The sequence below is a fragment of the Mustela nivalis genome (genome assembly GCF_964662115.1).
Source record: "Mustela nivalis genome assembly, chromosome: 9".
Taxonomy (NCBI): domain Eukaryota; kingdom Metazoa; phylum Chordata; class Mammalia; order Carnivora; family Mustelidae; genus Mustela; species Mustela nivalis.
Genome location: NC_139028.1, coordinates 11948220 through 11964459, shown reverse-complemented (window position 1 = coordinate 11964459; position 16240 = coordinate 11948220). Strand labels below are relative to the sequence as shown.

General features: G+C 42.4%; 1 protein-coding gene across 2 annotated transcripts in view; it reads left to right on the top strand.

The window, feature by feature from the left end:
- Window positions 1-16240, top strand: part of GUCY1A2 (guanylate cyclase 1 soluble subunit alpha 2) — a 325417-nt gene that overhangs the window by 173311 nt on the left and 135866 nt on the right. For both annotated transcript variants that reach the window (XM_082684207.1, XM_082684206.1), the window contains exon 5: window positions 7067-7552. In XM_082684207.1, the coding sequence (XP_082540333.1) occupies window positions 7067-7552 (486 nt within the window). The remainder of the gene's footprint in view (window positions 1-7066; window positions 7553-16240) is intronic.

The following is a 16240-nucleotide window of genomic DNA, read 5'->3' as shown; positions in this document are numbered from 1 at the left end:
TCCAGTTTGGGCCACTGCAAATATGTCTTACGGCTAATGATTTCTGCTTTTATTCCGTGTAGAACAGATTATGTATAATTTCAATTTAAAAAACATTTTTTTAAAGATTTTATTTATTTATTTGTCAGAGTGAGCACAGGCAGACAGAGTGGCAGGCAGAGGCAGACAGAGAAGCAGGCTCCCGCTGAGCAAGGAGCCCAATGTGGGACTCAATCCCAGGACGCTGGAATCATGATCTGAGCCAAAGGCAGCGGCTTAACCAACTGAGCCACCCAGGCATCCCTAAAAAACATTTTTTAAAAAAGATTTTATTTATGTATTATGTATTTATTTAGTGTGTGTGAGCAGGGATGGGGTGAGTGACAGGGAAGGAATCTCAAGCAGGGAACCCACTGAGCGTGGAGCCCGACACGGGGCTTGATCTCACGACCCTGAAATGGTGACCTGAGTATTGTGGTGGGTTTTTTTTTAATGTGGCCCAGGATATGGTCCGGCTTAGAGTGTGTTCCAGGAGTCCTTGACAGAAATGTGTACGTGTTCCTGTTAGGGGGAATCAGTCTGTATCTGTCAGTAACATCCTTTTGGCTGATTTGGTTGTTTCAATATGTAGCAGTGTCTCACGGTTACTGTACCCAATTACCACAGACTTGAGAATGTGAAACAATTTATTCCTATACAGTCCTGAAGGTCTGAGTCTGAAATCACAGAATGGGTAGGGCCATGGTCTCTGCAGAGGGTTTGGGAGAGATCTGTTCCTTGAGTCTTCTGACTCCTGGTGGCTGCTGGCGCGTCTTGGTGTTTCTTGACTTGTAGTGATGTTACTCCCTGTGTCTCCTTCCACAGCTTTGTGTGGTGTGTGTGTGTGTGTGTGTGTGTGTGTGTGTGTGTGTGTTGTATATAATCTCCCTGTGCTTCTCTCTTATAACGGCACTTGGGATGAGTGCAGATGTTGTTACAATTTTTGTTTCATTCGTTATGTATAATTTAGAGGAGAAGGGTGCTCTGTGGTAATTACCCATATTTCTAGTCTTTCTCTTTTTGATTTTTTTTTCCCCTTCCTGATGCTCTAAGATTTCTTCTCTTATTATCCTTCTGGCTGAAAATTTTTCTTTGGCCATTCTTTAAGGATAGGTCTGTTAGGACACAGACTTTTAGTTTTTCTTCAGCTGTGTATGTGTTTATTTTCCCAAGTTCTTCAAAAATAGTTTCCTCAGAAGTAGGATTCACATGGGCACTTCTTCTCTTCTGACATTCAGGAAAGCCTGCTCCTTTCTTCTGGTCCCCATCCTTCCAGAGGAGAAACTCGGTTCCATTCAAATTTGAGTTCCCTGCAAGTAATGCACCCTTTCCCTCTGGCTGCTTGCAAGATATTTTCTTTGAATTTAGTTTTCAGAAGTTCAATTAGGGTGTGGATTGAAGTGGGTTTCTTTGCAATTACCTTATCTGCAGTTCACATTGCTCACTGAACCTGTGAATTTATAGTGTTCATCAAATTAGAGACTTTAAAAAATTTTTTTAATTTTTTAATTACTTTTCAGTGTACTAGAATTCATTGTTTATGCACCACACCCAGTGGTCTGTGCAGTCCGTGCCCTCCCTAATACCCACCACCAGGCTTCCCCAACCTCCCACCCCCCGCCCCTTCAAAACCCTCAGATTGTTTTTCAGAGTCCACAGTCTCTCATGGTTCGTCTTCCCCTCCGATTTCCCCCAACTCCCTTCTCTCCATCTCCCAATGTCCTCCGTGTTATTCCTTATGCTCCACAAGTAAGTGAAACCATATGATAATTGACTCTCTCTGCTTGACTCATTTCACTCAGCATCATCTCCTCCAGTCCCGTCCATGGTGACACAAAAGTTGGGTATTCGTCCTTTCTGATGGAGGCATCATACTCCATAGTGTATATGGACTTTTCAGCCATTGTGTTTCCAAATGCTTTTTCCAGTCCTCCTCTTCCTCCTTTCCTCCTGGGACTCCCATGATACAAAGTTGGATTTTTGTTGCTCTTGTTATTCTTCTGCAGGTCGCTGAGGCTCTGTTTATATTTATTTATTTGTGTATGTTGGTCCATTTTCTCTCTGTTCAGACTGAGTAAATTCTCTTGAACTACCTCCAGATTCACTGACTCTGTCCCATCATGTCTGCTCTCGTTTTGAGCCCATTCCACAAATTTTCTGTTTTTGCGGCATCATTTTTTTTTTTTTAGCTCTGATGAACATTTGGTTATTATTGTATCTTTGATTGCTTTACTAAGATTGTCTCATTTTTTGTAATCCTCCAGAGAATTTGAGTTGCTCATTGAAGCATCTTTTTGAAGAGGTCTTTAAAATTCTTGACAGATAATTCCAATATCCGATCCATTTCAGCTGTGGCATTGATTGGTGGTCTTTTCTCATTGAAGATGTGATTTTTCCTGGTTTGCATTATGATGTGTGGCTTCCTACTGCGGCCTAGATGGTTTGGCTATTAGGTGAGAAGACAGCAGAGCCTGTTAGAATTTTTTATTTTCACAAGTGGTCGCTCTGCTTGCGTTTGGCAGGCAGGTCCTGGCCTACTTCTTGGGCAGTGACTGCGAGGACAGTGTAATTTGCAGAGCTGGTGTGGAGCTCTTTTCATCTGTGGCGTTTATTTAATGCGTCTGGGGCTCCCACTGGCTCTTGTTAATGCTGCTTGAGGGGAAAGAACAAGCTCCCAGAGGCGAGGTGCCCTGGTACCTTTGTGCAAAAGAGGAGGTTTTCTCCCTGCATGTGGGAAGCAAGGACTTCCTGCAGGGCGCTGGTGGCAAGATCCTTATTCCTGGTGGTTCCAGCCATGTGGTCCCTCAGGAGGGGCCTTGAGAGCTGGAGAATCTCAAGGCCACGAGGACATGCAGGTTTCTCAGGCTGCCCCTGTGTCTGGTAGTGGTAGTTCCCTTCCTTCCTTCCCTCCCTCCTTCCTTCCTCTCTGAGAACAAAGGCCCACCTGGACGCCAGGGACATATCATTCTGCCTGTGCTTTTGTGAGTCCTGTCTTAAAGATCAGCAATCTCTGGAATCACATCTAGAAGTGATCGCGCATGGTGCTGGTGTGGGTCGAGAGGACGTAGGTAGCTGCGGAAATCCGCGTCCAGAGCAGCTTCTGTCTTTTCTCCTGCCTGTTGTGGGAATCTTAATGCTATTTTGCCCTCACGTTGGTTTGCGTGTAGAATTCTTGTTGTCCCTAGACCCCCACCTGACACCCTTACCCATCCTGCTGAGTCAGTGGCCGAGAGCATGCCCCCTGGGGCCCGTCCAGCTTGGGTTTAAATACTGACCCTGCTGTTTATTAGCCTGTGCATTCAGAGCAGGTCCCTTACTTCCCTAAATCTCGTCTAAACAACGAGGACGGCAATAGGATAAAGTCCACTTTAATAGCAACACGTGTGTGACATTCTCAGCACACTGCGTCGCAGGCGGCAGGCACCAGAGGGTGTGATGGCTTAGCTCGGGGTGCCTCCTCATCTACACCATTGTCATTTCATCTCCGTTTTAGAGAAAAACCAAAGCTTGGAAGTAGAGGTAGCTGTACCCGGTCACTTTGCCCACTTACGTGTCAGGAGAGCTGAAGTTCAGACTTCATTCCTGACCGTTGCGTGCAAGCTGCCGGTGATGGTCTTGCAAGGTCTGAGTCTTGTGGGAGCCCGGGACAGTCCCTGTTCAGCTTATGCAAAAGTATAAGAAGGTACAGTTATATGAGCCGGACATACTCAATTTTCAGTTAATTATGGATGATAGTGGAAAGTATTTTTATAAAGCTATCTATGTATAGAAATAAAAATAACCCAGCTAGTCTAATAGAGCCTGACCAAGGATGACTTTGAACCCTTTTGCCCTGTCAAATACTCCTTTTGATGATGCTTACCAACTTCTGAAATCTGATAGATTTTAAAAACAGTTCATGGCAGTCTGCTCTTTCATTTAGATTTTCGTGTAGTTTGAGATGCAGTAAAAACTTGGGTGTTTCCATTTATGCAGTTTGCCACAAATCGTCTTCTCCATAAGACTGCATAGTTTTGCACATTGCTAAATGAACAAATGAGGGTCATGGTGAATTCCTGAGTTTATGATTGTAATGGAACAAAAGCAAATCAAGAGGAATAATTTATGTTATTACCAATTAGACTAAAAATGCATTTATGGTAGAGAAATGCTCCAGAAACTCCAGTTGTGTTTGCCCGTTTATTAAGGAAGGGAAAATTTTTCCAATGAAAAACATAAAAAAGGGCAGTTATTTACAGTGTACATTAGGGATTCTTTTATGGGTTGGTATTTTGTGGGGTAGGAGGTAAGCAGTTTCTTTTTCCTCTCAGGCTCTGCTGATTGAGAGATTGTTTTAAAAAAAAGGAGAGAAAGAAAAAGAACAACCAATGGCCACATATAGATCAAGAACCTGTTTATGTTTTATATTTTTGAGCTAGGAATATGAGATGTTTGACCCAGCTTCTTTGTGAGTTAAATGAAAACACTATTTATTATATATAGCAAATAATATGTAACGTTGTGAGTGTGTATGCACATAGGCTGATTCCACGGTGACATAAAAAGAGGGATGGACAAAAAGAAGAGGGTCCGTTGGTGATGGGACATGTGGAGGGTGATGCCTCGGAAGGGGAAGCAAAGAGAAAGATGCCGTGAGGACAGAAGTGGGGGGAGTGCCTGGGGGAGAGGGCGACAGGCAGCAGGGCAGACGAAGACCTAGTGGAGAGAGGATCCTGGAAGGAAGTGTGAGTCCACAGAACTGAAGGGAGAAGGGAGGAGAAAGCTCGGTGGAGAGGAAGGACAACAACTAGAAATGGGAGGGGACACAGAGAGACCACACACAAGTCTAAATCCCTAACCATCGGACGTTTGCTTTTACCTTAAGTCCGAAGAATTAATTGAACATGCCCAGTTATGAGCTACCACGTTGAACATTTTGTGTATCTTCTTACGACACCTTCACCATCCCAACGGTGGGAAAGTGCGTGTCATTAACAACACCCTTCCCCCGGAAAGCATACCAGGCACATTGGAAACAACCTGGAAATTCATCTCATAAGAATTATTTCCGTCTGTATCAGACCCAGCCTGCAGGCATGGGGCCCACCTTGCGTGATGGGTGTGGGCGGGGAGGCCTGGACGTGTCTCCGCACACGGTTCTCTGCCCGCCCCATCCTGTGGTATCTCTGAGAAGGGGGCTCTTCTTTTATCTTTTTATGCTTATCACCCAGAACAGTGCGGGTGAAGAGACAGCAATAAATACCTCAACAAACAAATGAGAGTATTATGTACCAGAGGAGGAAATACTAGCAGAAACTTCACATGAGATAAAGTGAACATTTCATTTTGTAAAAATTATAGCATCAGGCAAGGACTGAATTTTATTTCCTTGCCTGTATTGGAGTCTGGTGAATGGTACAGGGTTGGGGGGAGACAACATAGATGTAAGCCTCAGAATCCAAATGTGTGTGGTTTTACTGTGTGTTTCTTCTGTGGCTCTCATTTCATCAACCAGCCTAACTACTTCATGCTTAGGAAGAATAAAGGAAAATGGGACGCTTGGGTGGCTCTGTGGGTTAAGCGTCTGCCTTCAGCTCAGGTCATGATCCCAGGGTCCTGGGATCGTGTCCAGCATCGGGCTCCTTGCTCAGTGGGGAGCCTGTTTCTCCCTCTGCTTGTGAGCTCGTGCTCTCTCTCTCTCTCTGACAAATAAATAACTAAGATCTTTAAAAAATATTTCAAAAAATATATGTATTTATTGAGCACATTCCATGTGGCAGTGGAAGACAACTTAAGTTAAAAGATGGGCAGTCTTAGCTGGTCAACTACTAGGCTGTCCTTTCTAGGTCATTCCACCACTGTCCTCTCCCAGTTTGCTGAGACACCTTACTCTGACCCAGATAACAATATTTGTGTAGCCACATCCTAAGTGAATTTCCTTTCCTGCGGCTGCTCCTTGCCTCGGAGGGCCTGGGAGGGCACTGAGCTGAGAAAGAATCAATCTGTTTCCTAATGGAAAGCACAAAACATCAGTCCCCCAAGTTCTCCAGTCAAAGAGCATGGAAAGGAGGGACCAATGTAAAGTATTACTTCTTCAGATTCTTTTTCTTCTTTTTCTTCTTCTTCTTCTTCTTCTTCTTCTTCTTCTTCTTCTTCTTCTTCTTCTTCTTCTTCTTCTTCTTTTTCTTTTTTAAGATTTTATTTATTTATTTGACAGAGACACAGTGAGAAAGGGAACACAAGGCAGGGGAGAGGGAGAGGAAAAAGCAGACTTCCCACAGAGCAGGGAGCCTGATGCAGGCTCGATTCTAAGACCCTGGGATCATCACCTGACCCGAAGGCAGACGCTAAACAACCGAGCCCCCCAGGCGCCCCTCCTTATCTTCTTAACTGAATTCCTTCAGTGCTCTTCTGATTTGGGGGGTTTATTTTCAGCCTATAGTGAACATGCCAGCTGACTGATAGTTACTTCCTAATCATACTGACTTCATCACTTCTAGTTTTAATTTTTATTTTTAAGAGCAAGTGAATTGTCCCCTTATCTGTTCAAGAAGTATTACATATTCAGAGGTCTACAGACTGTTTGAAAAATGACTTACGTAAAGCCAAATAATTATTTTGATTTATTTTAATCTCCTGGACTTTTTTCCTGGGTGTTATTTTAATGACAATTGAATATAGTTTTTGTGACAGATGGATTTGTCCTGATTTTATTATTAAGCAAGTTGAAAGGTGTTAAACTGACTCACGAGCCCATTTCGTGATGTGCCTGAGTGTAATTTCATTTTGAATAAAAATGTTTCCCAGGTTCATTTCTTGTCGATCACACTCTGTTTCATCGTTGTCCTTAAAATGTGGCAAAGTGGGGCATGGTAACAAAGATGTCCATTCAGAACTGTGGATTTCACACAGGCTGTAAACCACATTGAAATTTGCTCCTACAAACGTAGAAATGCAGCATAGCTCATGGTACATTTCTCGTTTCTCCTCCTCATCAGATAGTAAAACAGCTTTGTTGTGACCCTGTTGTGTGAAGAGCACAGATCACAATTTCGTGTTCATTCTGCAGGTGATGGAAGTCAAAGGACAGATGATCCACGTCCCAGAGTCCAACTCCATCTTGTTCTTGGGCTCCCCGTGCGTGGACAAGCTGGACGAGCTCATGGGCCGGGGGCTGCACCTCTCCGACATCCCGATCCATGATGCCACCCGAGATGTCATTCTGGTTGGCGAGCAGGCAAAGGCCCAGGACGGCTTGAAGAAGAGGATGGATAAATTAAAGGCAACTTTGGAAAGAACTCACCAGGCCCTGGAAGAAGAAAAAAAGAAAACAGTTGATCTTCTATATTCTATTTTCCCCGGTGACGTCGCCCAGCTCTTGTGGCAAGGACAGCAGGTGCAGGCCAGGAAGTTTGACGATGTCACCATGCTCTTCTCGGACATTGTTGGCTTCACGGCCATCTGTGCCCAGTGTACCCCCATGCAGGTGATCAGCATGCTGAATGAGCTGTACACCAGGTTCGACCACCAGTGTGGATTTTTGGATATTTATAAGGTAAGGATATATAAGGATATTATAAGGTAAAGGGGTTTAGTTACTCATTGTGTGTGTGTGTGTGTGTCTGTTATTACTATTGATACATAATGTATTATTTGTTTCGGGGGTACAGGCCTGCGATTCGTCAGTCTTACAATACACAGCGCTCACCACAGCATGTCCTCCCCAGTGTCCATCCCCCACCCCCTCTACCCCCCCACTCCAAAAACATCCACAAATATTTTTTAATCATAAATTATCTTAAATTGCAAGGATGCACTTTTTTTTTCCTTTCTTAAATTAAACTTGGTAGTAAATGATGGAAATCTCTGTAGTTTAGAATTCTTACCCAGAATACAGGTATTTCTGTTTCATGAGTAAATTTCCATTATGGGTTAGCTGATCGCATTGACATACCATGGGTAACTGAATCATAATATTGCTCGGTAAGGCAAAAGGCTGTAGAGCTTGTGCTTCAAGTTCATTATTATTACTGAATTAAATTGCTGAGTTCTAGGCAACTTTTCACAACATAATTAGTCTTTCTTAGAGAATAGGTTTCCAATATAAACTAAGAATTTTCATTTGACAGTTAATAAGAAGTAAGTTATATTAAAATATGCATTGCATTATCAGTTAAATGATGATTAATCAGTGTTTTGCACTGTTGTCAGGTAAAGAGGGTCCCTCTAATTCTGAAGGAACACTTGTAAATATTCTAGCTGTTACCAAATGACCAGTGGTTTGTAGTGGAAGCAGTTTAATTTTCCAAGCTAAGGAGTTTACTAGATTTGAAAATGGGTATCCGTCACCATTTTTTGAGTCTGATTTGGTAAACTCCTAAGGAATTTCTTACTCTAATCAGAGCAATCTCTTGAGTAATTCAGCCTCATCTCTACCTAATGAATAACTCTGTAACTTTACGTAATTTCACATGGATTACACAATGTTAGGGTATATACATATATATGTATTTTTGCATATAAAGGATAGAAAGTGCTTTTAGGGTAAACAGTAGTGAACTGTAGGCTGCTCCTTTTGATAGTATGATCTATACATAAGAAGACTTGGAAAGGAACACTGTAGTTTAATCTTATTATCCCGAAGGATGTTTTCATTAAGGTGTCTCTCCTTTAGAGAAACGTGCTCGCTAGTTCCATTATGTATAAGGTGCAGCCAGGGCTAAATTATTTTAGTGCGTCCCTTCAGAGGGATGAACATTCACTGTGCGGTGTGGAGGACGGATTTGCCTAGTACAAAATAAATTCTTATAAATTATCTTCAACTTCCTTATAACTTTTTGTTCTATAATTTCTGGGGGAGGTAGCCAAAGGTTGGCTCCTAAACCAGAGAGACACTATCAGGAGTTTGTCACTGCTAGACTCCGTCATTTCCCGGAAGTAGCGCGACTGGCCTGAATCTGCCGGCGCCGTCCGGTCTCCAGGCTGCGGCTGTCCTGCGCTGATCTGGGCAACGACCAGCACCCTTCCTCTGTGAACCCCTGATTTGCTGTGTTAGCTTTCTTGGCCTAAAGTGGTCATGTGACTTTGGCCCTAAACTCTTACAATGAAATGAGAATGACAAACAGATCTTCTTTGGAAAAAGTAGGGAACCCCTAATTAAATATAAGCATTAGGTTTTAAGAAAAGAAGAAACACGATGTCTTCTGAGGATACCACAACAGCTTCAAGGTTTAAAAATACGGATTTCATACATTGAGTTTCCTTTCCCTTGAGAAAAGCTAGGACACCTCACGGAAAAAGAAAATGCATGGCAATATACTACACGATCCTCACATTTTTCTGTGTTTTTTATACCATTGACAGTTCCATACAGTTCTACATAATGAACTTATAAAATGGATTTACAATTATCCCGATACTCAAAACTGGCTTTCCATTCTTCATGGATAAACAAAGCACTCCTGGTTCACAAATTCAGGTTTTTTAGCAGAACCTGATTATGAAATTTCAGCAATAAATGTATAAAGTTATACAGTTTCAAGCCAGGTGTTTTTAACATCCCTTTGATGCTCGGATGTGTCTGTATCTTGAATAGGCTTCTGAGGCAACTTTCATGTTTTCTCAGGTTTATGGAGGTTGAGTTTAGGGTCCAGACAAAGGAACCTAGTATGTGCTGAAGCAGGAGTGATGATTGCATGGCCCAAGAGGCGGAAGGACAAAATAGAGTCTGTTACCCTGGCATAGGACAAAACAATGTATGTTACAGGAAATGCATTAGGAGGAATATAAATTAGATATCCTCTGACATGCCTCATTTGAGATTTCTAATCATCATAAACAGAGTAGCTTATTTTTTGAAAGTTTACACAGGGCTGTTTTATACGATGAGCTATCTGCTAGATTTTTAATGGCCATTGAAAAGAGAAATCCCACAGTAGAATTTTTAAAGGCCCATATACCTGCTGGTTTCATAAAATAGACTTTGCCAGACTTCAAGTGCATTTAGAATATTTGTGGAATAATCACACCACAGAGAAAAATATGCTGGAGCCCATTTTTATGTTAGAAATGTGAAAGGCAACCAGGCGGACCTGAATGCTAAGAGAAACCTAGACAGAGGTGCCCCAAAGGGGAAGCATTGAAAGTCTGCTCCTGCCCAGTGAGACTCCACTTTTCCAAACTGATGCTTCTCCTTTTCTTGATCATCCTATTATTTCCTGTTTACTTGTCATTAGGGAAGATGATGCAGAGAAAGACCGTAATTCCGGGGTAGAATTTAGCTAAATTAGGCCATAACGAGAAATGCGCCTTCTGTACAGAAGCATGTGTGGAAGGAAGGTATAGATCGTACTGTGCCTGTCTGAGGCATTTGAGAACATGAAATCCTTTACAGTGCTCGGCTGCCGAGGTGTGACAGGTGTATGAGTACTAAGTCAATGCTAGGTAAATTGAGCGAAGCATCGGTTATAATTTTGATCCTCTTATAATTAGAAAAGCAAATATTAAGGAAAATGTCAACATCAACGTGCACTGTACTACTGTTTTCCTCCTCGGGTTTTATAGGGTCAAAGGGATGAACAAAGAACTGGTAAATCTAACTTTTCTTATTATTGGCGTATAGATAATGATAGTGATGGGGATGGGGCTGGCATTGGATACTGAAGCAACCTGATGGAGGCTTTGCCTTATTTTACATTTTTGCCTCTGGAAAGCCCATTAGTTTGAAATAAGGGAGACGCAAGAAGGGTTAGTGAGCCCTGCATGCTTCACTCACTCCACTGAGCCAAGGCTGTAGCAACCCAGTGCGATCCCAGATGCACCCCTTAGATATCTCTTCTTTATACCTGTAAAGACTTTTCTCCATGTCTGTCACCTGTAATTCAAAATACTAAATGTCGCCATCTCAGAGTTTTGTTGTGAAATATTTCAGTGAGCTGCGGGAGGCAGTGAGTGTAGACCAGTAGGGGGCGTGTAGGAGCGAATGCCCACGGGAGCTGGCCTTGTTAGCTCCCTGCAGGCGCGTCTGGACCTATGGGAGGGTGCCTGTGTGACTGGTCTGTGCGTTTTTGTATGTGTGTAACAGTGCACCCCAACAGTGCCCGATGACAGAAGGATAAATATCATCTCACTTCGTCTCCCATGATTAACCTGCGGGGTTGTTGCATTATGTCCATTGGGAAAGGTCAAATTATCCAGACAACGTGACTCATAAAGCAGAATTTGAGCTACGGTTTGTCTGATTCCAAAGCCTATAATATTTTCATGAGTCTGAGCTATGATGTAGACAAAGATAAAATAATAAAAAGTGGAACTGGTTTTAAAATTATGTTATTTGATCAGTAACAATAGTTAGGCTGTCAGCGGTTGAAGAAAAGTCCTATGATCATGTTGCCCAAATCTGTCCACTTCCCTTTTGGTAGCAAATAGTTCAGAGTTTTGAGAAGCTGTGTTTAAAAATAGGGAACTCTCAGGGCATCTGGGTGGCTCCGTCGGTTAAGCTTCTGCCTTCGGCTCAGGTCATGTTCCCAGGGTCCTGGGATCCAGCCCTGCATCAGGCACCCTGCTCAGCAGGGGGTCTGCTTCTTCTTCTCCCTCTGCCCTCCCACCCCCCACTGCCACTCAGTCTTCTCTCTCCCACACTCTATGTCTCTCTCTCTCTCAAATAAATAAATAAATAAATAAATAGATAGATAGATAGATAGATAGATAAAATCTTTTAAAAAAAAGCGAGGAACTCTCAGGGTGCCTGGGTGGCTGAGTTGGTTAAGGATCTGACTCTTGATTTCAGCTCGGGTTGTGATCTCAGGGTGGTGAGATCAAGCCCCACAGTGGGCTCTGCCCTGGGTGTGGAGTCTGCTTAAGATTCTCTGTCCCTCTCCCTCTACCCCTCTCTTACCACTCACTCTCTTTCTTTCAAAAAAAATAAAAAATAAAAATAAACAGCTGGGGCTCTCCCGTCTGCTGTCCTTCCTTTTTGGTTAGAAACCAGTTGCATCTTCTCTCTTAATTCCTTAAAAGGAGAAATAACATCAAACAATGGATCAGTGATCTCAGGTACAGGCCATAGGCTATGTAATTTTAAAATAATGAAAGGAATAAAATCTGATTCTTAAAAATCATTTCATCCAGGGAAACCCATAAAAAATATTAGTAATAAAATCCTTTCTTCTTTTGTGGTGGGGGTAGAAAGAAAAATTTCCATTGCAAACTCCAAGCTGGGTTTGCCGATGTCATTGAAGCTAAACATTCAGTATCACTGTCACACTTGGGTTGGGGAGAAGGCATAAAAAAACAAGACGGAGCAGCTGGAAGTGCCAGGAGAAGATCTGTCAGATCAAGGAAGCTGATATGGGTCGTCTGAAAAACAGCACAAAGTTGATACGGGCAAAGGAATGCAAGTATTCTAAGTTCACGTGGAAAGCTGAGTACGGCGAAGTAGGAAGGAACAGAAATGCAGACTCACTGTTAGGGGAGCAAGACCTCAGCACCAAGCATAAGGAGACTGTGTTCCAGGAACTGGAAAGCAGGCATTGTGTCCAGGCAGCAGGTGTGAAGACAGGCATCAGAACCAGAGTCTTCCTTCTCCAGGACCAGCCTTAATGCCGGAGGATGCCTAGGACCACCCCCCGCCCTGGACCCAGAGTCAATGGGTACCCAAATAATGCAGCCTTGTCCAAGGGTATAGAGATGTGCACTGAGCTTTTAATGCTGAAACAGGAATTAGACCTACAGAGAAGCTGGAGTTGGTAGGTTAATTGTATCCATTCTTGAAAATGAATAGAACAGAACATATTCAGGGACACTCTTGACATTAATATAATTTAGAAATTGGCAGATAGCTTGAGTTCTGAAAATCTCTGAAAGCCAGTGGAAACCCTGTTGACTTCATAACCTCCACATAACTATAAATACGATACAATAAAAAATCTAGAAAGCCATTAAGATCATATGCATTTCACATAATTTATATAAGCAGATGGTTCTGCTTTGGTCTATGAACTGTAGAATCCATTTAACTGTAGCTCCTTAACAGTTTTGTGGAAAAACCTATACATCCTAAAAAACAAATACAGAGTGCAGAAGTAAATGGTGATTAATGTCCACAAGAGAAAGGTTTCTCTATCAGATGGACAGAGCTCAGTTTTGAGTCGGCATGTTAATACCCCAGGGAAACAGAAAGTCAGGAACCCCTTTGAATTCAGGCGTCTTGGTGAAAATGCTGATAAGATGGTGGTCTGTAAACTGGAGAAGGAGCTATCCATCGTTAACCTTTGTCATCAGAGCTGAGAGCAGGCGTTTCGCGTGTAAACTTACCAGGCTACAGAGTTCGATGCCTCGAGAATTTTTATTTGTCTTGTCTTTGACAATATGGAGCTACTAAGCCTTTGCTCACTGGACCTTCAGCTACCTTTGAGAAAATGAAGCAGAATCCCAACGATATCACTCCAGTGTGAACTGGATTCTGCAGGCAAGACCAAAAAAAAAACAAAAACAAAAACAAAAAAAAAAACCAATAAACCTGAAATGCCTCCCTTCCCCCTTGGTTTGTTTTATGACAAAATAGCCTTTTAAAATACTTAACTATTTAGGTTATTCTTGGAATTTTAGGAATATGTGTATATCATCTTACTCCCATTTCCCAGCACAGAATGCCAGTCCCATTTGGTAACGAGTGAGTGGCTGGTTCATTTCCCCCCAGATTTATGTATTTTCTGCTTATTGATCAGTGCACATACTTCTGAAATTAAAAGTTACCAAAGATGTGTACTAGTTATTCTCAGTGGTTTCCATCAACATCAGTGCTACTGATTTTTGCTAGAAATGAAGTCATTGTGTCTTCTCCTAAGTCTAGAAAACAGAAATTTCAGAAGTGAATAAACACACATACACACACACACACACACACACACACACAATTTTCCACATTCATTCACTTAATAAACATTTTTGACTCGCTTGGTAACAGGGTATGACTCCTATGGAAGCCTATAACATGTTATGGAAATTAGTATATATTTTTAGCCCAATTTTAATGAGTAGAGAAGAACTAATTTATATGCTTTATAAGGTAAGGTGAAAGTCACAGATAAGCATGCTGTTGTGATATCTTTCCTACTAGGGGGATTGTATTGTTACTTTCAAAATACATTAATGGCCTAAAAATTACCTGCCCAGGGTTTTGCCTCATTTAAATTTTTGCCTTGGGCAGATACTTAGGCTGGAGATCAGGGAGAAACCAGGGATAAGGGTGGATGCTCCTCCCGTTTCTGCGCCTGCATTCAGCTAAAACTGCTGGAGCCCTTGCACCTGCCCCTGCCCCTGCACTCCTGGGAGTTCTGTCTGGCTCTATTTAACCCCTTACTTACCATCTCTGCTCGAGTTTCGCCATCCATAAAGAGACTAATTTCGTCTACTTCACAGTTATGTTTTATAAGCTTTTAAATGAAAAGCCTGTAAAGTGCTTATTTCAGTGTCTGGTCCATTGTTAGTAAACATCCACGCTAACTCTCCTTTCTCAAATAGGTGTTTCTGGGCATAGGTGGTGAGTAGGTGTGTGTTTTCTCTGCACATGCCTGTATGTACGTGTGTTTGTATATAAGTACTATGTAGCCAGTGCTTATTAGAAATAGATGAAATGCTCATTTGCTTGGGTTCATTCTTTCAGGTTATTAAAATTACATTGTACATCAGGAGAAAGATATGAGGGAGGGTATGGAGAGAGGTCAGAGCTGGGCTAAGAGAGAAGCTCCCCGAAGTGCATTGCTTGTAGCATCATCACTGGGTCCTGTGGATCCTCATTCCTGAGGATGGGTCTGTGCTCTGCCTTCATTTTTATCAGAATAACCCATGTTATAAAATGGAATTGATGAAGACGGTGATTTCTTTCAGTGATACTGACTCGTACAATGTCTATGACCAACACTATGAAACTGAACCTAAAATTTTTTTTTAATGTTTTAACCTGACATCCTGAGTGATGTTCCTTCTATGTTGAAACATTTTCTTTTAGTGTTGTAGCAAATTCTGAAACACAGAGAAGGCTACAAGAACTTGGATTACCAAGCAGAAATCAAAATTGATGAAGTGTCTTGCTGACTTTATCAAAGAAAGTGGGGGTGCTTCTTTTTATCCCTATTGATTTTTAATCTTCTAAAGAATGGTGGCAGCTGCTAAGAGATTGATGTTTTTGATTTTTATACTATCAGGTATTATGGACTGAATGTCCTCCCAAAGCTCATTTATTGAAACACTAATCTGCAATGTGATGGTATTTGAAAGTGGGGCCTTTGGAAGGGTAATTAGGTTTAGATAGGGTTCTGAGGAAGGAACCCTCTGATGGTATCAGGGTCCTTATAAGAAGAAGAGGAAACTAGAGTTCGCAGTCTTTCTGCCAAGTGAGGGACGGGGAAGACAGCCATCTGCAAGCCCAGAGGTGCGCCCTCACCTGGGGACTGAATTAGGCAGTGCCTTGATCTTGGGTTTTCCAGTCTGCCAATGCTGTGAGAAAGTCCTCTTTTTCTGCACCATTTCCTTACACCACACACAAAAATATACTCCACATGGGCGAAAGACGTCAATGTGGGACAAGAATCCATCAAAATCCTTGAAGACAACACAGGCAGCACCTCTTCAACCTCAGCTGCAACAACTTCTTCCTAGAAACATCACCAAAGGCAAGGGAAGCAAGGGCAAAATGGACTATTGGGACTTCATCAAGATCAAAAACTTTTTTTTTTTTTAAGATTTTATTTATTTATCAGAGAGAGAGAGGGAGAAAGAGAGCACAGGCAGACAGAATGGCAGGCAGAGGCAGAGGGAGAAGCAGGCTCCCTGCCGAGCAAGGAGCCCGATGTGGGACTCGATCCCAGGACGCTGGGATCATGACCTGAGCCGAAGGCAGCTGCCCAACCAACTGAGCCACCCAGGCGTCCCAGATCAAAAACTTTTGCACAGCAAAGGAAACAGTCAACAAAACCAAAAGACAGCTGACAGAATGGGAGAAGATATTTGCAAATGACATATCAGAGAAAGGGCTAGTGTCCAAAATCTACAATGAACTTAAGAAACTCAACACCCAAAGAACAAATAATCCAATCAAGAAATGGGCAGAAGACATGAACAGACATTTCTGCAAAGAAGACATCCAGATGGCCAACAGACACATGAAAAAGTGCTCCACATCACTCAGCATCAGGGAAATAAAAATCAAAACCACAATGAGCTACCACCTTACACCAGTCAG